This window comes from Lagopus muta, chromosome 5 (assembly GCF_023343835.1).
Source record: "Lagopus muta isolate bLagMut1 chromosome 5, bLagMut1 primary, whole genome shotgun sequence".
NCBI lineage: Eukaryota > Metazoa > Chordata > Aves > Galliformes > Phasianidae > Lagopus > Lagopus muta.
Window position 1 is genome coordinate 1,547,097 of NC_064437.1, and position 24,138 is coordinate 1,571,234.

Below are 24,138 nucleotides of genomic sequence, written 5' to 3' on the forward strand. Positions count from 1 at the left end.
TTCCAGAAGTGAAAGCGCCGGCAGTGAAAGCTGCATTCAGAAATTAGTTTGCAGTTTATGCAAGCGAAAAAGAAAAACACGGGGCCTGTTTTACACAAACTGGGAGAACTGAGGCTGGTGAGACGGAGCGTGACTCAACGACAGACAACAAACTGCAGCTGTACAAAATGGGAACCCATTCCTCGCTGCTTCACACATCAATCGCGCTAAAAATGGTGTTTAATTATGGCTGCAAACGACCTGTAAAAGGAATGGCAACACGCTCCATTCATTTTCTTAGATAAATGAGCTATAGTCCTGAATGCTCATCAAAATTAATTTGCAAGAGGTGAATGTTAGACTTAATATGTACTCCTGAAGCTGCATGTGGCTCCTCCTAATTGCTTTTCCTGCTTAAACTGAAAAGGCCTTTCCTTGCCATGGAACCACGGCAAAAAAGTGCAGAGGAAAAAGCTGCACAGTGCCCCATTTGCTGGCAGTGGTACACGAACTGACACAGAACTCTTTGCAGCAAAGGCAGAGGTGGATCAGGAGGAGCCCAGCTGCCCCAGGAGCAGCCATCTCACAACGTGCCTGAGCCCAGGCAGCTGCTGCTGCTGTCACAACCTGCAATGGGATTCTGCTCTTGCATGAAGTGAGTGTGTTCACTGCCCTGCGAAAACAGGAGGGTGCTGCACACAGAATAAAATCCCTGCAATCAGATGTGGCACAGGAGGCACTTGGCTGTTAAACAAAAGCTGACCTGAAGCTGAGAGTAACGGTGAGAAAAAGCTGCCCCAGCTCTGCCCAGCTTCCCAAACTCTCTCTGTCTGAGGCTCCCTGGGCAGCACAGGGGTAGCAGATGAGGGGTGCAGGACGTGTGGCTTCAGGCTGGACATGAATGGGAAGGAGGGCTGAGAGCAGCAAAGGCCCCTGTGGTGGAGGGGGAATGCCAGAGGCAGCTTTACAAACAGACACACACTGCTGTGCTCAGGGCCCTGCCTCACCTGCACCATGGGAGCACAGGGACTGGAGGCATAGCCTGAAATTGCTTTAGGAAAGGCACCTGGGGTTAATTTGCTTGTTCATACACTAATTATACATCCCATGTTTTCTTTTCCTGACATACCGTAACACTTTGGCTTTTTATGGAGCACCACTTGCTCTGGCCATCAGGAAATCAAGTGACACAGATGGCAGCGAGGCATCCAGGACAGGCTGGGCTCCCAGAGACAGAAATCCCTGGGCAGCTCCTACTGCTATCCCCTCCCCTCTGTGCAGAGAGCACCTTCTGCCTCCAGCTCTGAGCCACACCAGCACTGCACAGGGGGGACAGGATCTTCTGCCTTCCCCTGTGCCCATCCCAGGAAAGCCCCCAGGGCTCACCCCATGAACTGCTACCTTGCTAAGATCTGTTCCTGTCCTTGGTTAGTGGATGAGCACAGGATGAGCGCTTGCTAACAGTGGTCAGTGATAAAATCAATGTAAATTTCTATTTCTCAAGAAAGAAGATGTTCAAACACAACCAGAAAACTTTGCAGGAAGTGAAATTAGAAGGACTCAAAGATTGTGATGAACCATGGCTTTATTATTCTGGTCTACAGAGAGCTGCACTGCACTGCTCACTTCCCAGCTGAGAGATCAGCAGCAGGCAGGGAAGTGTTCCTCCAGGCAGAGGGGGCACGGCTGTACTGCAGCAGCAGTGACAAAACAGTCTCTCAAGTAATCCCAGTGCCTTCCCATCCCTGGTAGAGCAGAGCAGGTGGCTGAAGCACAAAAATCTGGGTCGTCTACCCAAAATTCAGCTGCAGCACAAAGAATCCCTGCGGAGTCACAGGGGAGAGAGGCGGGCAGCAGAGCCAGATCTGCAGGACAGAGCCCAGAGCAGAGCCCACACGCAGGGCAGTGCACAGCTCACTCCCAGCACATTGAGGCTGTGCCACATTGGGTTCAGCAGCAGCAGGGAATTTCTTCCTTCAGGTGCATTCTAAGGTTAGCATCCTCCTGGCTGCTAACTGCAGCTTTGTGTCACTCTTGCTGCCACCTTCTGAGCGCAGCTCGTTCCAGCTGAGCAGCCACCAGTCAGCCTTCGTGGCACCTGCCACAGGGCCGCTGCGCCCTACAGCCTCCTTTTCAAGACTTGAGGCTTTTCCTTCAGTCCTGCTTCCAAGCAGTAAGGAGCTCTGGTCAGCTGCCTCCTACACAGTGTGCTTTTTGCAGCAGTACCTTACGTTTGTCACATTCAGCACCCAGTAAGAGCCAAATGAGCAGCTGGTTTGAGAAGGAGCAGCAGGGGCTTTCTGCAAATATGTCCTTGCTTTGGTCCCTTTTGCTCCACAGGATTTCCTATCACTAACACATGGTCACACTTCTACTATTTATTGTTGTTGATGAATTTTGCCCTTTTGTTTTTCATTGCCTAAGTGAGTTTCACATAAATTTAGCTTTGGAATACACAATATTTTCATCTGTCACAGCTTTCCAAAATAGTTCTTTGAAAAAGTATGTATACAAAAATATTTCCCAACTATGAAGTAGAAAAAATACATTTGGCTTGCGAACCTGCGGCTTTGGTTACCTGCGTATCCCAGAAGGTGCCACTGGGATGCAGGACCTCATCCTCCTCACAGCCGAAGCCCTTTGGCTGAGCTCAGCAGGGCTCCTGGGGACAACCTGACTTCCTCACATCCACACAGACAGGCGAGCTCGCTGCAGATAAAACACAGGATTTCTGGATCAAGTTACTGCCATTTCTGCTGGGGGTTCTTATGGAATAGGTTTGGGAGAAGTGTTAGCTCTACTGCAATACCATTCGTACCAGAATCTTGTGTTCAACATCAGTAATACGGTTATTTCACTTCCAGGCACTCCACGTTAGCCAGGTAACACCTCACAGTTATGGGGCCACAAGCATTTTAATTCCCCTCCTCTTCATGCGGCCCTCAGCCACAGGAACAGCCGCCTCTCCTTTATACACAATGGCTGTTCAGCACATGCCTCCAACCTCACAGCCCCTCTTACAGCTCTTTGATGCTCCTGCTTTAAAAGAGACTTTACTTTAGAAGAGACAACAGGAGAACAGCCACAAGTTTGCCTCCATTGGTCACAGCCTTCCTCCCAATAACTGAACTGCAGGGCTCTGACTGCTCTTTCATTTGGGCCATCTGCGTATCTGCAGGCTCCATTCACTGCAGAACATCAGGGTGTGAGGGGGGCCTCACAACCATCCATGGTGCTGTGCTTGGCACACTTGTTTCCTACCTGTGGTTCAGGTGCGCATCAGTGCCCCATAACCAAGCAGTACAAGAGTCTGGTGGCTGCAGCACATCCAGATGGGCTCAGCCTGCTGCATTCCCCCCCTAAGCCATCCCCAGTGACACACCAAGTATGAGTTTCTCTCCCAAACAAGATCTGAGCACGTTCCACATCATCTCCTCGCTAACACTGTGGATGAGGTCTCTCTGCCTTGGGCTCCCCACACAACACCTGGAACAAGAGCAAGCTCACTCAAGGTCTGCCAACCTGTACGAAGAGATACTTTACTCCTGAATGGAGAGACACACATACTTGGGTCTGCATGGCCAATAGAAAACCTTTGAATATATTTATATATAAATTATATTTTAAAAGGCCCCACATTTGAAAATTAGCTCAAGAAGGGGAATTTCTTCCTACTAAAATCCTGTCACTCAAGCACAGGATCAGCTACCCAGCCTTCCTAAAAGAAGTGAAGAGAGGGAAAAACAGGGCACATACCTACACTTAGAAAGCCATAAAGAGCATCAGATTAAGGCGTGAGGGCTTAACTGCTGTTCTCTGTGGTCTTTTGCACCTTGGCAGCAGTCATCCGAAACTGGGGCACGTATGGCACAATGGCTTTAATGCTGCTCTGCAGAAACGCATTAAAATTAGGAGGTGCATTCTGAAGAAACCCCACGCCTCTGAGCAGATCAGCTGTATGGAAATGGCACATCAGTCTGGAACTTTCTGTTAGAAAAATGTCGTTTTCTCTTTTGTCCAGTGATGTTACCCCCAGGTAACAGAGACCTCGCTCGGGACTCCCTCCATCTGTGAAAGCATCATCCTGATCTGAAGGCTCTGAAAATCCCTCTGAAGAGATAAGGGAAAGGGTCTTGCAGGGCCGGCTGCCAGGCTGCTCAGGCAGCAGGAGGAACTCCTCATTTCCCAGCTCCCAGGAGCGACCTGAGCAAGCACCTGCAGCCAAGGGGTCTTCAGCTAGCAAACACCTATCAAAGCCACTGCTGGGATTCTTCTTCTGTTCATAAAGCCCACCTGATCCAGAGTTACTGATAACAGTGGCATATTTAACGTTGGACTGAGTTGTTTCTGCAGTGATCGGGGCACTGGGGGGGCACTCCGGGAAGCTGCGACCACTGAAATGGCTGCTGGGACACGCGGAGTCGTGCTCAGAGTCTGCAGTGTTTGTGAACGTGGAACCAATTGCTAAGAAATCTTGCGTGTCGTCTTGTTGCAAAGCTTTAGTAACACTGATGTCTTCCAGCACTATTTCTGGTTCCAGAAGAAGAGGCTCAAATGACATTGCTTCAGGGTGCTTGACAAAAAGATGCTCAAACGTTTCAGGCTGGAAGAAAAGATACAGCTTAAATGTTCATCTGCTGCTTAACAGCTCTACTGCAGCACGAAGCGACAGATTTCAGGAATCACAGGCAAAATCCCCCCAGCTTTAGTAAGAGCACATCGCTGACAGCCCCTCAAACACACCTCCTCCTTCTTCATGCGTGGCTGTTGGGGAAAGTCAAAGCATGGGCTGCACCAGAGCAGCAGGGCAGCAGCCACTGAGGCTGAAACACAGCAGCGGAGCGGCCCCGTTTGCCTCAGGGTTAATAAATGTGCTTTGTAAGACAAAGGCCTTGTGCCCTTAGATTTTCTTGACTTTTCATTTTGATTATTGAAACAGTCTGAGATCACAGATGTGCCAACTAAAATAACTTCTGCAGCTAGGGCTGGATTATCTAGGGTCAGATTTGGGCGTTCTGTAGTGTTCTGAGAGCACTCCCATCTGAGTGCCAGCTGTACGTCTGAACTGCACAAAGAGAAACATTTACTTTGGAGGAATGTACACTTCCCTACTCCCTAATATACACACATATAACATAGAGCAGCACAAACTGAACAAAACGGGAACCTCCAGCTACAAAGGAGAATTCGCTTGAGAAAAAGATATATTTCCTAAGGAGTTCAAGACAAAACAAACAGATAAAAACAGATTTCATGTACATTAACAAACCGTATTTCATAGCAGGAGAGCTGCCAGCACAACAAGGAACGTGTCAAAATACTCAGGGCGCTCTGCAGTGATGAGAGAGCAGCAACTCGCACGGCTGGGGCTGCTGCCCCCCCATGGCACAGCCTGCCAGCAGCGCCTGCCCTCCTGCTGCCCTCCTGCTGCCCCTGCCCTGAACAGACACTTCATTGACTCAGCAAATAACGTGATCTTGCCCGATTTTGTCACACGTGTTGACTCAGTCCTGCAAGCCTTCACTTTCTGCCTACCTTAAAGTGCGATTTTAATCCCTTGCTACAATCAGCAATAAAATTCTGATAAAACAAGACTCCATAAATGCAGTTCAGGAGCACCAAGTAGCAGCGTCCAGTGTTGAATACCCAAAGTAATGGTCTGATGTTGACTGAAGGACTTAATATTGGTATATGCCAAGACAAAAACAGAGTTCTACATCAAAGGCCTTCAGAAAGACGCCAGAATTTTCCAGCAGTGGCACATGGGCTGTTTATGTGGTCAGTGGTTATTGTAGCTAAGCAAACACCATCCTGTGCTGTATGTTGCTTTCTCTAGTGGAAATTGCACGCATACATCCAAGTGCAGAACGAGGCTCTGGCCACACTGCTGCAAGGAATGTTTCAGCCTCAGATACCATGAAATGAGCAGGAGATGATCGTGTCCACCTGAGGCCAGGCCCCGTGCACTTCACCCTAAGCAGTATCTTGCAGTCAGACTGAGAGCGGTGCGAAGGAGGCGTGCTTTCTGCTGCAGAATGAGCTGTCAAACATCATGTCCAACAGCAACTTCTTGCATACTTGTATGCATCATTTCCTTCCCGTTAATTATGGAGCAAGGGATATGAATATGGAACAGGAATGACTTCATCCTCCCTGGTTAAAACATCGCCAGCTTCATTTCAGCTCCACCAGTCGAGTAAGGAGAATCATTTCCAGTGTCCCAAACCCAACATCCATCTGAGATAGTGAGCATTGCCACAAGTTCCTCTTGTAATAAATGCAAAGATTAAACAGACAAAACACAGGCATGCAGCTGCAACTGATCCTCCTGGCACTTTGCTCTTGTTTTCTCACAGAGCCCAACCCTTCCCAGGGTGCAGCCATGGAGGCAGACATGTCAGACTGCTCTGGGACCTAACAACCTATGTAAAGAAGACACACTGAGCCCTGCAGAGCAAGGCAGAGGCACAGGGACTGCTGCTACAAGGCTGGAGAAAACCCTCTGCATCTTCCCCAGCAGAACGATCTCCAAAAGCTTTATTTAACACTCAATCACGCAGTGCGGTGCATCAGTGAAGTACTTTAGCATGTTAAAAAGCTACAAAAAATAATGTTAAGATCAAGATGCAAGGCTAAGTGCGTGTTACGTTAGGCAGGAACTGCTCTACCATCACCCAAAGCTGACTGTGCTCGGGGATTTCTGCTTGCTTGTTCCTAATGTTAGACATGATTCAGACATCTGCACTGATAGTGCTGGTTTGCTAACGAATAAAGAAGCCATATAAACAGCATGTCCATTGGAACCTTCAGGGAAAAAAAACAAGCAAGCAACTGGAAAGAAAAACAACCAAGACACGACATGCATTCAATATCTGCATTCTCTGAGCTGCTGCTGCACCAGGGGCACATCAAAACTTCAGAAGATCTTAACAGGAGAGCCTTGTACAAGTGACAAGCCACGTTCTGGTCTGTAACATGGCACCTGCTCCTAATTCTTGCAAGGGTATTTTAGATTTTTGACAGAGCTACTTTTACGATTCATTATAATTAAGCAAATGAGCATCATTAGGTGTCTGTGTTTCCTGTCTTCTGGATGTAAATAGAAAAACCTTCTAACCCTAGGAAGCCTGGATGGCCCAAAGGTTCAAGCAGGCAGTGACCATGATTAGGCTTGAAAGAATGTCCATCCTCTGCTGAAATGAAATGAAAAAGGAAACCTTCCCTGGGAATGCAACTAAAACCCCTGCTAGGCACTCTGTCTTTGAGAAATAACAGACCTAATTTAGATCACTGTCTCAATGACTGCACATTGTCAGCTCCCAGGACCTCGAGAAACTCCACCTCCTGGTGCAAACAGGCTGTGCCCACATAAAGACTCTCACTGGTCGCAGCTCATTGCATCACAGCTCTTGATTCACATGGTAGATGGAGAGGCAGTTTATTCCAGCAAAGCACACAGCTACAGGCACTCATCAGTACAGGAGCATTACACCGATGGGACACGTTTGGATTCTACAGCTGCTGTGTTACATTCAAGAGACACTGGCCTCTGGTCCTGCCGCATTTGGGGTGCTGGCTTTCTACAGCTGAAAGAACAGCTGTATCACCAACTGGAGAGGCTCCAGGCGCTTGGTTCAGCCATCCAGGCGCGCTCTAGACTGACCAACACATGGAGCTCAGTGCTGAGCTGCCAGCCCTGACCACAGCGTGGGGGGGAGCGGCACCAGGGAAAGACTTACCTGCTGAAAATCAACTCCTTGTGCCCATGAGCAATTCTTGGGGTTCGGAACATCTTCCCAGAGCAGCTTCTTCATTCTGAAAGATGAGGTAAGTTCTGGAGTTAGTCCTGCACTCATATATTCTGTACCGCTGTTACTCACCTTTGCTACGTCAGAAAAGGAACGTGTGACATTTTATTTATCCAGAACACTATGACCATGCAACAATCATCTGGGATAGTCTAGAAGGTCAAAGTTAAATGGAAAAATTAAGAAGTGACATGGCAGCTGGCAGTTTCACGAATCGTGAAATGTACAGGCAGCCTTTGCTGAACTGCTGGGCCCCAACCCACCCTCCACAAAACTCAAATGGACTTTTTTTGGAACTGGCTTTTCCTTCAGACTTCAGTTGGTAAGGAGAATTAAATCTGCAGCACAGAGTGCAATACAGATTCAAAGCACCCATCAGCTTGCCCACAAAACACTGCAGAAGCAGGCAGTGTGGGATACAGGCCAACACGGTGCCTCCCACTGAGGAAGGACACCAGCTGTGACAGGCGTTACTCCAACCAGGTAACAAGGCATTCCAGTTCTTGGTGCAACATCTAGGATGCCTTACACTGCATCTCAAAAATAAAAATGATAAAAGCAATCCCAGCTTTCCTCATACGGACGCTGCCCACCAGCTGAGACCCAGCAAAGCTGCTCTGCCTTCCAAAGGGATTTGACGAGGCCAAATTTACCTGCGGTGGGAAGCCAGCAGCGCTCCAAGCAACAGCACAGAGGTTGAAATAACTATTGGCAGAACCGTGTGAAGGCTGGAAGTGGTCTGAGCAGCGTATCCATCTGGAAGTAAGAGGAAGGTAGGTAACACCACCGTGAAATCATCTGTCTGTGAGCAGTTTATAGAAGGCAGGTAACGGCAACTTACAGCACCAGGAGAAGCAACAGCCTAAGCAAAAGAAATCTTTTATCACACATCAACCAATGTTTACCTTGAGAACAAACAGACAAAAAGGAGAGAATTATTCTAAATACTGAGGTGACTCCTCTTGCCAGTGGGCATCCCTTGCTATTGGAAATTAGAGCATATAAACAGGGGAACAGTCCGTAACTGCAAGATTAAGAACCTAGGGCCTCTGCTACCAGTTAGATATATGGAAATTCAGTTGCCTCACTCAATTCACTCTACAAAGTTTCCACTTTAAAGAAACTGAAATCCAAAGCACCGTTTTTAGACGTATTAAAATCACTTCATTTTTTTTCTGATAAGACACAGACTTCCACTTCTTACTACCAAGCTCCTACTTCATGAACCACGCAGAAGAGAGTTGCTGCATCACCTTTGGTGAACTGGTCCGTGGCTCTGGATTTGCCAACTCCTGCAGCAAACACGGGGTACAGGCTGAACCGGTACTTCTCAATCAGAATGAAGTGATCTGGAAGGAAGAAGTCAGCCTTCTGAACATAAACTATCACCCTGCTATGAAACAAGGGCCTCCATAGAGGTCGCACATCAGAGCCAGGCCACAGACAGGAATGAGGAAAGCTGCCTTTTATAGGTATGCACTGTAATATCAAAAGATTATTAATACTTACTGCATAGTCTAGCAGATTTTTTTCCATGGAATTAACACTTATACACAACTACATTTCCAAGATTAAAGCAAATAATGCAGATGGAATTAATTAACACATTAATGTAGGTAACTAGCTGGTATGGTCAACATTCCAGAGCTAGTTTTATTGTGTTGCCAAAAAATGAATGCACATCTCAGCTTCATTCTTCATCGATTTCCATGAAGAAAGCAACAGTCAGTCCTCTCACGATAATCAGAATTGCTGTATTGCTCCTTACCATAAAATCAGAAATGGAGAGATGGGAAGAGAGGAATGTGAGAGCTCAGGGATGCTACATTCTCCTATTCCGTATCAATTAACATAATGCATTCCATTTTCAAGCACACACTCACCATAAATATAGTATTTACTAGCATTTGGAGGAACTCGCACCCATTTCATCTCCTCTTCTTTGTTAAGGTTTCTCCACTCAATGATTAAAGATGTTATCACATATATTTGAGGTGAAAGCGTCCAAGTCAAAATCACACACGTGCTGTTCACTGGGTAAGCAATGAGAGACTGCACTGCATTCACTGCCAAAGCAAGGACAGAACAGCTGTGAGAGATGAGGGCTCCAACAGAGGTGAGAGCTGGCTCAGCAGAGCTGGTGCTGCACCATACATGCACACAAATGACCACTACAGTTTAAGAGCTTCATTTTTAGTTTTATCATCATACAGTACAGCCTGGTCTGCAGTTCACATAAGCAAATGCATTTCTCTAAGCCAGTGAAGCTTGGTCTGCACCGAGTCCTGAGCACTAAACAGACTAAGCTGCTCACCAACCAAATGTCTGTGCTGTCACGTGTACCTCCTCAATCACCACTCCTTAACTAAGAAATAACCAACAAACTGACCTGAGCTACGAAAACACACACTGAGAGTCTACAAGCTAAATCCTATCTAATCCCCCTACAGAACACAGCCAGACCATAATCCAGGCAGGCAAACGCTTCCCACTTCATCTGCTACCAACTATGAGCCTCCACCCTACGCGCAGTGTCAGAAAGAATTTGACCCATAAAAACACGTCTAAAAAGGCATTGCTGTGGAAAAGGTCCGTGAATAAACTGCAGAAATGTTTCCACAGAACACATTAGCACATGAATGTTACACAATTTAAGATTTAAAATTCCAGTAGTCTTTATTTTATTAACGAAGCACAGCATGGCTCAACCTCTGACAAGGCGGCTCAGGAAGGAGGGCTGCACCTCTTCCCAGCCAGGGAAACAAGATCACATCTCATTCTGGAAACAATAAAACGTTCCCCTGCAAGAATGCTGGGCATTCCCAAGACAAAGCAGACGAAAGATCAGTTCCACAGCATGATTTCATTTTTGTTCGGCTAATTACTTTCTGTTCTGTTACTGGAGGGGAGACATTCCCAGGTAAGATTCCCAGGTGATGGAAATGTCACTTTTCAAATAGCTTTACTGGGAGATGCAGAATCTGTTTCCATTCGTGACTGAACCAACTGCTTCTTTTTTCTTTTTCTCCCCAACAAAGGGAATTTCATTACAAAGCAAGCTTTGCCTAAAAGCATCCCAAGGATCCCTAACATATTTCACATCTCAAAACGGTACCTAACGGATGTGCTTACCTGTGCTCATTTGTCGTGATAAAGTTAAATTAAAATTAACCGAAGAAGCTCCAATTGAATTCACAGCTAGGATTGTAACGGTGTGTGTGTGTTCAGTCCATGGAAATGAGGAGGTGGTGCCTCTGTCGACATACTCTGACCACGAGGTGTTTTCTGATGTCTGGTGCTTTATAACGTACCGGCTCACGCTGCACAGCGAGTGATTCTTCATCAGCGGCTGTGGCAAACATTGATGTCAATCAATTTCCCAGACTTCGGTTGCAAAAGAAAGCGTTTGGGTACAAGTGTCAGCATCCCAGTTTTAAGAAAGCACGACCCAAGAAAGATGCTCTATATTCTGTTTCCTTAAGAAACGACACCACTGTCCACTCACAGACCTGACTTCCTCTCTGCCCCATCCCTGCAGGCATTCAAGGCCAGGCTGGATGTGGCTCTGGGCAGCCCGGGCTGCTGGTTGGTGACCTGCACACAGCAGGGGTTGGAACTGATGAGCGTTGTGCTCCTGTGCAACCCAGGCCCTTCTATGGTTCTATGATATGATCCTGATAGCCCTACTTGCTATCCCTCCAGTGAAAGAGGGCACAAGGAAACACAAAGTTTCAGATTCCAAAAAAAATTTGCTGCTTGATGTTGGAATTTTTTCAGGATTGAAAAAAAAAAAACCAAAAAAAAAAACCCCACAAAACCCAGGACAGATGATTATTTTCACACACAACATCACTGCAAGGACAAGCAGGAGTGGCCAGTTGCTCTGTACTCTTTTCCTCTATCCTGCTTTAACCTTTGAAGGTAGCCTTGCCAAGTCTATATGCCGTTGCAGCAGTGTTTGCACAGGCAGCTGTCTGGGAGTCAGTGGCACATTCTGCTCTGAGATCTCAGCAAAACTTGGCAGTCAAAAACTGCATCCCTCATTCCCTTACAGTACTTGATTCCATGTTGCCTTTTTTTTTTCCTCCCAAGAATTAGAACAAATTGCATGTGATTTCACACCATTTGTGTAACTAACACTGAACACGCAGGCTGACACGAACACACAGCACAGCACTGCCTGCACAGGGAAGCACATGCTCACCACACTCCTCCTTGGGCAATAACAGCAGTGCTTTTGGATCAGACCTCTTTCAAAGCAAAGGATCAAAACGCAACCACTCTCACCTGCCACAGGAGCGTCACGTTCTTCTGCCCCGTTGCTGGATCTTCAGTAATAGTTCTCCAAAACTCAGGGCCATGTAAGGGAGCTGCAACATTACAGTTTTGAAAGGACAGTGTCACATCTCAGCCTGAAACTGGACACACCACATGAGCACAGCCTGCAGGCACATCTACCTTGGATATCTTTGACAGCTGCATAGGCTGATCTGCTCCAGTTGCTCCAGTAGCCCAAACCATCCAGGGCTCTGCAGCGGATCTGAACAATATATTCAACACAGAGTTGCACTTCTATCACAGCTGATCTTGTTGATACACTCAGAACTTCATACAGCTGTAACAGAAGTCAAAATACTGAAAGTAAGAACAAAGGGTTGTTTCAGCACGTGTGACAATCAAAACTCTTGAAAATAAATCCAACAGGAGAGAGGCCTACTCAGTAACATTCCCTTGCCAGATAATGCAAATACTCAGAGCTGTGATTCACTGCTCACAACCAGCTCCATCAACACCTGCCAGCTGACAGGCGACATGACAGCACCGCAGCGGTTCGTGCTTTGCTCCGGATTGAAAGAGACAGTACCTCCCATGTCAGCTCTTCCTCGTTCACTGCATACCGGATCTGAAACTTGAGGTCATCATTTGTAAACACAGGGTTTGCCCAGCTCACGTTCAGCAGCCCATCATTTCTGGTGATCTCTGCTTTAACGTTGGAGGGAGGAAGTGGCTTCACTAGAAAACGCAAAGGAAGAACAGACGACTGTAACATCACCACTGACATTTGTCATTCAGTGAAGTCATCGCTGCATGCCTTCCTCTGACCCAAGGGCAGCACGAAGCACTGCAGCCTCTGCTACTCCAAGTGAAGCTGGGAGAGCACCAGACTCCAGACACCACAACACCAACCTGCAGCACAGGCAGCCTGCTGCTCACTGCAGACAGAGAGCTTCTGGCTGAGAAAGGGGAAATTAAGTCCATCTTTGACCCAAATTGAAATCATCAAAAATCTTAAGCTGATTTATCAAAGTTTCTTATGACATCACATTATTTATTTTTTTTTTTAACTCATGGGGAAGTTTCAGTAGGTTTCATTTGAATTTAAAGCACTGTGTCAGAAAGCCCCAGTTAGTTAACAAAGTTAGAATAAATGTGTTATGACCAGTGAGAAGGCGAGAGAAAAAAGCAAATAAATGACAAAAACTTCAAGTATGTTTTAAATTCTGGGTGAGGTGAGAACAAATAGGTTTTGTTTTGCTCATTCTAATTAAAATCTGAAATGCAAGGCACAGTTTGGTTTATCTCATGTGCTTTATGTGCCTGTACCTCTCCACTCCCATAAAATATGCACTCTATTCTACTTTATTTCATGTAGCACTTTGTGGTCTATCTGGAGTACAGAAGGAACCAGCTATTGCAAACACTAAATCTGGGTGGAAAAGTGATACTTCCTCTCTGTAGATGGATGTAGAAAGTCTTTTTGCAGAAGTCACACAAAGCCAAAGCTGCAGTGTGTTCCTTCTGCATATGTTCTCATCTGTGTCCAAAGCAATGCAGCGTCCAACGAACGCTCTGAGTCACAGACCCAGAAACAAGACTTGCTTTGCACATTTTGCAGTGTTTGAAAACACTCAAGCACTGTTTCTGCCTCTCTTTTACACAAATTTCAGTTCTCTGTGTGTCACAAAACAAACTTCGCAAAAGCATGCAAGAACATAAACAGCTCCTATGCTTTTAAACAGGAACGTGCTGTCATGCTACACTGCATCAAAGCATAACCTTCAGAGAAGCACGGGATGGCTGAGGCTGGGGGCACCTCTGCCTCCATCCAACCCACTTCATTCCCCAGCAGGGCCCCCAGAGCTGTGGGTTTGGAGATCCCCATGGCGTGCCCCTGCTCTCTGCTCCCTGTGCCAGCAGTCCAGCACTGCCAGCACAGCTCTCATGCTGCACAGAGAGCTGCTGGGCTCCAGTCTGTGCCCAGCCCTGTGGGCCTGCCCTGGCATCCATGCCTAAAGCCTGGCTCTGTTCTGCCTGCACGTCCCTTCAGGTTATTATGGACTGGTTATTATGGACTCAAAGCCTCCCCTTCTCTGGGTTGAGCAGTCCCAGCTCTCCCAGCCCCTCCCTCAGAGGAGGGACCAGAAACAAGTAACTAATCAAGAATCTTAAAAATCAGACTGTCTTTTACCAAACTAATTTTTCTTCTTCTTCTGGACGTCTTTGCAAAACACTCAAAAGGATAAACATACACAACTAAGCGTGGCATTTTATAGGTCCTAGCTACAGTCACGGCCTGCTGCCATGCCAAGCAAAATCTATGGAAATAACATTCAATCCAGTGTTTTTTTTAGAAGACAACACCCGAAGTTCTTAAGTGTTTATGTTCTTTCCACAATATAATTTATTTAAAATGCTACAAAGTACTTCACCTATACCATATAAGGCCTGAAATCCAAGGTCACAAGCTCAGAAAGACGTGCAGAAATCTAGACTTACCCACATCTGCTGGAACGACACACGTTGGTGAGGATTCAAGTGTTCCCAGCGAGTGCTTAAACTCAATCCACATGGTGTATCCAGATAAAAGAAAAACAGGCTGAAATGTGCACTCGTAAGAATGATTCCTCTGGAAATGGCATTCTTTCACCTCTGATTCTGGAGGAGCACTTGGAAAGTTAGAACAATAAATTTTGCTCCTTAAAAGAGGAAAAACATTCAGTTAATGTGCTGCAACAATAAGCTGCTCATGGCATCAGTCATACAGGAGGTAATTAAAACAAATGTTATCACTGGAACTGTGTGACTGTTTTAATGATTATTTGGACAGACCTTGAACTTGACTCTGCACTGAATGGAGAAATAACACAGCAGTGTTCCTTAAAGCTTTGGCTCTTAGCCTGGAGGAAAAGTAGGACATAGAAAGCTCATCCCAGTGCAAAATCTTTTGACAACAGACTGACAGCAGGAAGAAAGAGGTACAAAAAGAGCAGGCATCTCCAAACACTAATAAATCATGTTACTTTAGAGGTATTTAGAGGCAAGGCAGCCAGGAACATGACTTGCCAAACACCAACTGATGTCCACAGCACAGGAGCCCAATCAGATATGAACAGTGAAGTCTCCAGGAGACTGAAATCCCATACGAGTATTAATCCTGGAGGATGCTAGCAAAATCCCACAGGCAGTCAATATCACAGCTGGCAATAGAAGAGAGGAGACCTGGGCTCTGGACAGAATAGCAGTAATGTCTTATGGGAGGTGGGAAGGACAGGCTCCAAATTCTTCCTAAGCGTCTGCACAGCTCAGACTTGCAGTAAGAGTCCAGAGAGGGCATTCATTATTCAGCTGGACCACAAAGGTTAGCCTTAGCTGAATCCTTCCTCTTCCTGTCAACACAGCTAATACTGATTAACAGTTGTCTGCTGCTTAGGTTTAGCTTGGCGTTCTGTTTTTCTAGGATGATCAGTTCCGTGCTGTTACAGTTGGCAGCACTGGCTGTAGAGGAAGATGTAACCAGGAGCCAATGAAAACAAAACACCAATGTGTAGAGCTATCACACCACATCACTGTACAGCATGGGATTTCATCTCTCAAATGGAATCACATCAAGATGAAAAATGGAGCTGCGTGCTCCTGGAAAACCTCCCATCCATTCCCCATGGCACTTCTTTTCTAAATTCTTGCTCTTTCAGTCTGTGGTATTAACAGAGCAAGCACACACACCTCAATTAAAACATGAAACAAAACCTCAGCCCAAGAATACTGAAAGAAATATCCCATTCAATACTAGCATTACAGTTGTATCACTGCACAGCGCTCAGTGAAGCAGAACACTGAACGTACAAATTATTATGTAGCATTAGAAAAGAACAGCTAAACCTGAACAGTGAAAAAGCAGGAATGAAACCACAGCATGAGCAGCACTGTGTTTGCTTCAGGCTCCCTGCCCAGCACAACACTAATTACATCCCTATTTCTGCAGACAGCCAAAACAAAAGTGACCCCAGGTGCCATTTAGTCACCAGCCCTGCCCCAGAAGTCCCCACCTGCAATCTCACTCAAGCACTCCAGCTACTGCCTTATTCCACAAAACCCTGAGAAATATTCATTTTGGTGCAACAAGTCGTTCAGAAATTAAATCCACCTTCACTAGGGAGGGCAGTTGAGCTTTCCAAAGGATTAGGCACTCAGGCCTTGTTTTTGTAAAACCTTCACACATCTATTGCTGCAGAACAGTGAAATGAATGGATTGCTGCAGCCACCACCACCATTACCTTAATTCATTACCTTACCATTCACAAAGGAGCAACAGCTCCTTTCTGAACCAAGAATCTTATAAGCAAGATTTTTTTTTTTTGCCCTTGTATATTTATATATTATCTGTATGTAGGAGAGACACAGAGCTCCATTCTGACGAGGCTGCCCAGCATCCTGCCCAGCTGAGATCCCAAGGTCTCTTTCCAAGGACAGAGATTTTAGAGCCAATCTGGGCTCCTGCTCCAGTGCTCTGTCAATGAGTGATTTGTTGGGTGGTTTGGTTGGTTTTTTCTGCTACTACTTTTTCACTTCTTTACTGTCTGTAGAAATAAGCAACGAGAAGATCCTATATAACTAACAGAAGCAAATATATCCACGATAAGAGCCAGGTGCACCTGCATTCACTCATACAATGCAAGCAGAAACACTGACTTGAGAAAACCCCAAAAGCTGGGTTCAGTAATTAGTTCAGTTAGATGTAGGTCAGTGTCATAACTGAGTTAATAAAGATCTGTGTTCTCAACTGCATTTTAGAACTGACTTCTGAACAGCACCTACAAGATTCACAAATGCAGAAGAGGAGGTGAATAAACAATAAAACCACATCACTGACTCAGATACCCATACCCTCACTTGCACGTACATTCAATACCTCTGCAGTTCCAATTGAGAAGCCTGGCCTACAGGAAGTGAAAATACATGTTGTATTTACACATTTGTATCATCTATTCCTGGTTCTTTGCTGTAACAGTGTTTTCTGAGTAATGCTTTCCAAACAACACGTGAATTAAAAGCTATACACACCTGTGGTATCTTAACTGCAAGGAGCTCCCCAGGAGCAATGCGTTTGGGTTTGCAGACCATCTGCAAGTCATTTTAGTTAAGTACCCATCAGTTTCACATTTGATATTGATATTCACATCTAATTAAAAACACATTAAAAGTTATTAACAAGATATAATTGTTTACACAAAAAAACATGCATTACAAGTCGTAACTACTTGAAAAAAGCTGAGTGGAGTTTAAGAAGATTGACCTTACTATTGAAACGCACCAAAACTGTAATTTAAAATCATCTGGACTCTTACCTACTACATATAATTCAGCGTATCTATGATGGCATTCCCTATTTTGATGGCAACAGTACAATGCGTTATAGAAGAAACTTCCTCTAGGTTTTGTTGCTTTCAAGTTGAAAAGAGTAACTTTGCTTACGCGATCGTTCACAAGCGTATACTGACTTTCTGGGATTTCTTCTGCTAAATTCAGCCACCAAACAATCTTCTTGGACGCTACGCTCTTGGTTTTGTTTTTATAGATGCAATGAAATGAAACATTAGAACCAACACTGGTCAGTATCTTAGTAGGGAAGTACAGCACTTCAGCTACAAGGAAAGAAAGAAATCCACTGAGATCAGAGTCAGAACAACAAAAACTACAGATCAACAGAAAATTACTATTATCCAGTACATCATCTGCTTCCTCCAGGTTTGTTACTCTGGACTGCTATAGGGCAGAGGAGCAGGAACAGATCCTTGACTGCTTCCTTCCATAACTCATGCTTACAAGCTCTAATAAAAATAACCTCTACTGTCCCTAGGCAAATAGTAATGAACTGACAGAAAACACCAGCACAGTGAGAACCACACACAGAAGCATAAGTGAAAGACCCAGCTTCTCCCAGGCCTGAAAGCAATAGGGCCAGCCACAGGGGTGTCATGGAGATCACCTTGCAGTCCCCATATCATTTAATGCCAATCTTCTACAAAGGAAAGAGCACAACCTCAGGTAAAGCTGCGAGCAGGAGAAGCAGAAGGTTAAGGAGCCTACACGGGAATTCTTGGTCCAGCTCACACACAGCATCCCTGGATAATGTTCTCACACACACTGATTCCAAAACAAAAATGGGAAGATTTACTGTATCCCAGAAGTGCACTTACTGCTCAGGTGACTGCACACCACCTACCTCCCACATTCAGGTTGTACAGCGTGCTCCATTCACTCCAGAACCCTGGACCATAATGATTCTTGCACCGCACTTGAGCAAAGGAGGAAGAATCAAGCAGCGTACTGTCTATGTCTAATGAGGTATTTAAAGCAACTTGAACCACCTGTTGGATTATCAGAAGCTGTTACTATTGAACAACAATCCAGGAAAAAGAAAGGAGGAGGGAAAGCAGGGCTGACTCACCTGCCAGCCATTTGGACCTGAGTTTCCAGAGATGTTCACTTCGTAGCGGAGCGGGTACGGCATCGGCACAGGCTCGGACCAGCAGATCTTCACTTGACCTCTCTCTGTCATTTCTAGATGCACATTCAAAGGAGGTTCAGGCTTTACTGCAGACAAATTAACAGACGAGTTTACGCTGCCTGTGACCGCTGGCTGTAATGACTTCTATTGATCTGGAAATTTCTTTCTCACTTTAAATTCAGTTTTCAACAGTTGCTCTACAAACGATGTATGAGAGAGCAACGTTGTGTAATATTACTGTGAAAGTTCACCCTGGCACTGCTGCACACTCAGCTATCAGGACAAGCTGCCTGACCGAACGTTTGCCTTAAAATTACCAGTATTTCTTGCCTTGGTCATGCTTCTCCCCAGTAATCAAGTACTAGCTTATCTGACTTGCTGAAGAAAGGGTTGAAAGGGATGGGAGCGCTGTACAAAGCCATTTGCTCAGCTCCTTAACGGGCAGGAAATAACATCCTCATATTTTACACACAATTTCTAAATCTTCCCATCCTTCTACCGTGATTATGGCTATGAATAAAAGGCTTCCCACAGAGCTGCATTAAGGCAGAGGGAAAAAGGGGGCTTCAGGAAGTTCCCACATGGGTACAGAGAGCTCTGTGGAGGAGGAAATAGATGGGCAATTTAAAATGGTGATTGCGATCACATTTGCTCTTCCTTGGACAAAGGCAAGGAACCCAGATCCTACTTTTACCTGTTAATGAGACCTTTTCATATCACTGTGTAAGTACAGTGCCTTTTGGTTGACCTTGTCCTCATTCAGCAGAGTTCCTCTCATGCAAGGCTGATATCCTGTTAAAAACCACTGCAGATTAAACAGCATGTGCCTTACCTGAAAAGAAAGCATTTCCAAGGGTCTCAGGCAGTGGGTGCACGCTCACTTTAGCCCTGTCTGCTCTGGATGTCCACAGCTTGCCCCCACAGCCCCGCAGGTAACTGGCTCCTGGCACTGGAACCACACTAGGCTCACCTGGAGCCTCCCAGACCAACGTGGGGGTTCACTCCAGTAAGAGCCTGCACTTCAGTACTGGACTAAATGCCAAGAGGCCATTTCTGGGTTTCTTTGTTCTTATAGTCATCTTCTTTGGATGCTATTACTGGAACCTCACTCAACTTACCAAACAACTGTTATTATTTTCCATACAAATTCACTATACTAAGTCACAACCTATTTTCTTATTACTTATCCAAATTCTCCAAGTTAATTGCATTGAGATGGAATAATGCATTGAGATGCATTGAGATGGATTTCAGCAAAGGCCCATAGCTTTCAAAACAAAAAAAAGTCAGCGACTTTCACCTCACACTTCCGGGCACGTTACAATACAAACGTTTTCTCATTCTGCTGCCACCTGTTCTACTGATATATTAAACAAGTTTTCGTATTTTTACTTTCCAACTGATTTTTAACTCAACCCTGGCAGAGCACATACTAACATTATTCATTTTTTAAAATACACTTCACTAAGCAGAACAATCAAATCACAACAGCTTTAACGCTGGCACATTCAGTTCTGAATGTAAAACCATAACGGTAAATGCAACCCCTCATCTTCAGAACTGCCCCATCCAGAGGTGTGTAACTTGTTCTGTCTGCAGAGCACATCAGTTAGGAAGCAGTTTGCAAGGCTTCTATTTTTTCCCCCCCAGCTGACAGACCCTACCTGTTCAATCTTAGCCAAGATCTGTAGTAACTGTGTTTACAAAATGGACACACATCAAATTCACTGTGTCACTAGGGCTTTGGCTTGATTAAATATGAGAGAACTGTTTTCCAGTTTGGAAAATGCAGGAATTGTATGTGTAAGGAAGAAAGAAAAACATAAGAAAAACAGAGCTGTTGGAGAGAAGAGTTTTAATTGCAAAGCAGCACCAGCAACAGCCTTTTTCCCTGCTCAGTGAGCAATCCAAGACAGCACCAGGAAGTCCCTTCCTCTTCTGTGTCCTCCTCTCATCCAGAGACATCCTGCTGCCACTCCCCATTAACAAACACTCACAACCTATGTAACACTTACCTACATCTATGGGCTTGACTGACATCAAGGGTGACCAGAGAGGCGTTACACCAGTCACAGTCTTCAGCCACATGATGTAAGTGTGGTTGAGCCTTGGGGAAGGCACATGGCACTCACATTTGCTGTACTCACTGCAGTTACACTCAGCAGCCAGGGCAGTCCTCTTCAGGGAGCTGGTAGATGTATCTCCCAGTGGCAGCTCTGACCTGGAAGGAAAAAACAAACAAAAAACAACGTATTTCTCTTAGCACTGTATTTCAATAGCAGGTGCTTGTCCTCTGGAGAAGGTTTATTTGCAAAAACAAACAAACAAAAATACTGCCTGTAATGAAAAAAAAGATTAAAAGTTTCTAACTGTAAGTAATCGCTTTTACTTTGCCGCTTTTCCCTTTTAAAATGGTTTCCAAGTAAAGCAAACCTGATGGTTTACAAAAAGCATTATTAAGCTTTGACCCTGAAACAAATGTGCTACAATCGTGATGAGACCCACAGCTCAGTCAGACTGGTTTCAAACCCCTGATGGCAGCTATTACCACAAAGTCAGCTCCCCCACAGCAGACTAACTGCAGCCTTCTGCCACCCCAACTGGGATTTCATTCTAATTCCTCTGTGTGGGGCACTGAAATCAAATCTAAGTAAGCTTAGTGTAGCTTCTACTACCATTAAACACTGTAAGTAATATATTAGTCAAAAACTTATTTTTCAGTGAAAAGCAAGCTTTGTAATAACCATCATACATGATTTATAAACGTGATCTATCTATAAATGTTTCCAGTGCTTATAACTCCACAGAGTTGAATCAAGTTATTCTCAATTTATAAAATAAATACGGCACAAGTGGGCATAAGGCTGCTTCCATCCATCAACTGAAAACAAAGGGTCAAACATACTAAACTAATTCTTTAATTTCAAGAGAGGTCCAGCAGCACAGCTGGGCAGGTGTGCTGAGGCACGTCAGAAGTAAGGTAACACCTGTGGCACTGCTTTCAGTGTTTCTATATGCTGTGTTTGTGCAAGTGCTGTCATTCTGAGCACTGATGGAGCAGGGCTGCCTGGTTATGGGTTTTCAATGAGCGTGTCTCAGTGCACACAGCAGCTGCAGGCCCATCTTGCTGAACACGCTGCCCCTCACTGCTGCAGGGAGGTGCCTGACTGGTTCACACAAGGCAAAGTCCCCGTCAGTGTTCTCCAGCTCAGTGTGTAACTGATGCACTCAACTATGGCACCAAAGTTGAGGTAAACTGTGTAATTTCTCCTTAAGAACACAGCAGTCTAACCTCAGAACTGAAGAAGTGCCCTTCGGGCACTGCAGACAGGTTGGGAACATGAGCACATCCTATAAATCACCATCCAGTGAAAGGGCAAATTGTGTCAGTGCTCAGAATTCACCCACGAGCATTCATCTGTGCCACTGCAAAAGGATCCCTAAGGCTAAGAGATTTCAGTTAATGGAATCAACCATCAGGGCTTACAGCATTCCTAGAATACACACAACTGTCGTTCAGTTTTGGTAGAAAATTAACCTGATTTGTCTAATTAAATTCCAGAATAATCTTTCTCCTCCCAAAGACATGCTGCTGGGGAAGGTACCCTCAGCACAGCATTGTTTTGGACAGAAAAACACATCTTCTACTCCAAGTATCTTGATCCTATTACGAGCAAATAAACTGTGGATGTGTGAAGCCAGAAGGGGACATCTTGAATGCTGAGAAACTCAGAAATGCTGAGGAGCAAAACGTATGGATTCTTCCAGGTCATTATTTTCATACATTGCTTATCTTATACGTGAGAATTCCAGCCTGAGCTCCAGACTCCCAGGCAGAAACACAATCCAGGAATGCATATTTTTAAAGCCGGGAATGTTTTCAAGGTATTTTGGCTCATGTGTAAAAAATGTTAAGGTATCAGCAAGCCAACAGGGGAAACTGTCAGCTTAGTGAAGTCAGAATTGCTCTGTTAGCTGCTCCCCCACAGCATAGGGACCCTAAATCAAAAATGTTAGCGTGAAATCTGGGCAGTGAGACAAGTTCTCCAGTGCCAGGGACCACACTGCACCTTGCCTCTGCACCACAAAGTAACCACACCAGGATTGCTGGCTAGGATTCTTCTGCAGTTGAGACTGAATGGAAGTGGGGCAAAGTGAGATGGACTTCTACAGGAACACCCTTAATGGTATGTTGAAAATCACAGTCATGAGGAACACTGGAAATCTGTGGGTTCTCACTCAAAATCTGATTTCAGTTTTAAAGTATTGTATCCCTCTACAACCATATTTGCTACCAGCACATTCTGTTGCTTCCTACGTCCATTAAGGTACAGTTTATGGCAAGTGATAGCAGCCATCTAGCTCTGTATTTTAAACCTGTAAGTTTAGCATGGTCAACTACTTATGGAGCAGGTTTCCTCAAGAAATTCAATCTGTATGTTACATCATTCCCTCCAATCCATCAGTAGGACAAGAGGAACAGTGAAGTCAGAATCAAGTAGACCCACCTACAATAAAATCAGACAGGCTACGCCACCCCAGAGTCAGGATAATTACCATCAGAGTATTTATGACAGTGACAACCACACAGATGGATGCCTCCCACCAATGTGATCAGAGCTACATTTAACACAGTGCTAAACACCAAGTCACTTAATTACTCTGAGAGAACATTATGGTCAAAAGCATAAACAGGTAGAACCAGACTGCAGCTTTTGAATTTAGCAAGTGCAAAAGCAAAGATTCTTCAGCAAGCCAGTAGTGATCAACAGTTTATGCATTTTGAGAAACAGGGAAAGAATAGAGCAGAGAGACTCTCCATGCTAATTGTTTTTCATTCAAAGACAGAACCATGAGCTTTACTCTGTATAGTCTTAGATTACTTTAAGGTAAGGTACATAAAATATCACCTGCCTGTGAAGCTGACGCCACTACTGTGCTACAAGCTTGAGAGACCAGTGCTGATGTGTTAGAAAATGCTTTCAGATTTGTAATGCTAGCAGTGAGAAATCTAAGCCTGTACTTACACAGCGTATAAAAGATGAACCTTCATATCAAGTCTCACATGGAACTTCAGGAGCTGCAGGCTACAAACTAACAGATCCAGCTTGCCTTCAACCCAACATTCAATGTTCCAATTTGAATCTAAATAAAAGAAATGGATTAAGCATTTCTGAACCACTAAAAAACAATGTGTTTTTTAAAGGAACTTACTACACCCTTGACAGAGAAACCTGCCTCTTTCCTCGGACGCAGAGATGCTTATTTCTGAAGCAACAAGCATCCTTGCTTGCATGTTTCCTCTGTACAAAGAACAATTGGTGTGGTTATCGCTCCAAAGGCAACACAGAAAGCTTTCCTCATCCATTAGCAAGGAAGGGCTGGTTTCAGCAGCTCCATGCTCTCTCCTCAAGCCAGACCAGCTCTGTACCACTGCAGAGGCAGCAGGACTCAAAGATGTCTCGTTCAGCAGCAGGCGTGGCAATGTAAAGCTCCTGGGATGAATCTCATGGACCATACACTGGGCAGCTGCCACGTGAAGAAAGCCTACACAAAGAGAGA

At 45.1% G+C, this 24,138-nt stretch overlaps 1 protein-coding gene across 6 annotated transcripts in view; it reads right to left on the reverse strand.

Moving 5' to 3' along the window:
- Window positions 1-1,563: 1,563 nt before the first annotated feature.
- Window positions 1,564-24,138, reverse strand: part of LEPR (leptin receptor) — a 29,458-nt gene continuing 6,883 nt past the window's right edge. For 2 of the 6 annotated variants that reach the window (XM_048944270.1, XM_048944267.1), the window contains exons 3-19: window positions 23,815-24,123; window positions 23,604-23,721; window positions 20,592-20,797; window positions 18,517-18,662; window positions 18,292-18,436; window positions 17,414-17,710; window positions 17,130-17,247; window positions 14,565-14,764; window positions 12,652-12,800; window positions 12,246-12,402; window positions 12,075-12,157; window positions 10,920-11,136; window positions 9,671-9,853; window positions 9,041-9,136; window positions 8,441-8,543; window positions 7,719-7,794; window positions 1,564-4,582 (exon numbers count right to left, since the gene is read on the reverse strand). In XM_048944270.1, coding sequence (XP_048800227.1) covers window positions 3,782-4,582; window positions 7,719-7,794; window positions 8,441-8,543; window positions 9,041-9,136; window positions 9,671-9,853; window positions 10,920-11,136; window positions 12,075-12,157; window positions 12,246-12,402; window positions 12,652-12,800; window positions 14,565-14,764; window positions 17,130-17,247; window positions 17,414-17,710; window positions 18,292-18,436; window positions 18,517-18,662; window positions 20,592-20,797; window positions 23,604-23,721; window positions 23,815-24,123 — 3,404 coding nt within the window. In that variant the 3' untranslated portion in view covers window positions 1,564-3,781. Of the gene's footprint in view, window positions 4,583-7,718; window positions 7,940-8,440; window positions 8,544-9,040; window positions 9,137-9,670; window positions 9,854-10,919; window positions 11,137-12,074; window positions 12,158-12,245; window positions 12,403-12,651; window positions 12,801-14,564; window positions 14,765-17,129; window positions 17,248-17,413; window positions 17,711-18,291; window positions 18,437-18,516; window positions 18,663-19,270; window positions 20,317-20,591; window positions 20,798-23,603; window positions 23,722-23,814; window positions 24,124-24,138 lie in introns of those variants that run through there. The other 4 variants (XM_048944269.1, XM_048944271.1, XR_007376958.1 and 1 more) reach the window with 4 other exon arrangements.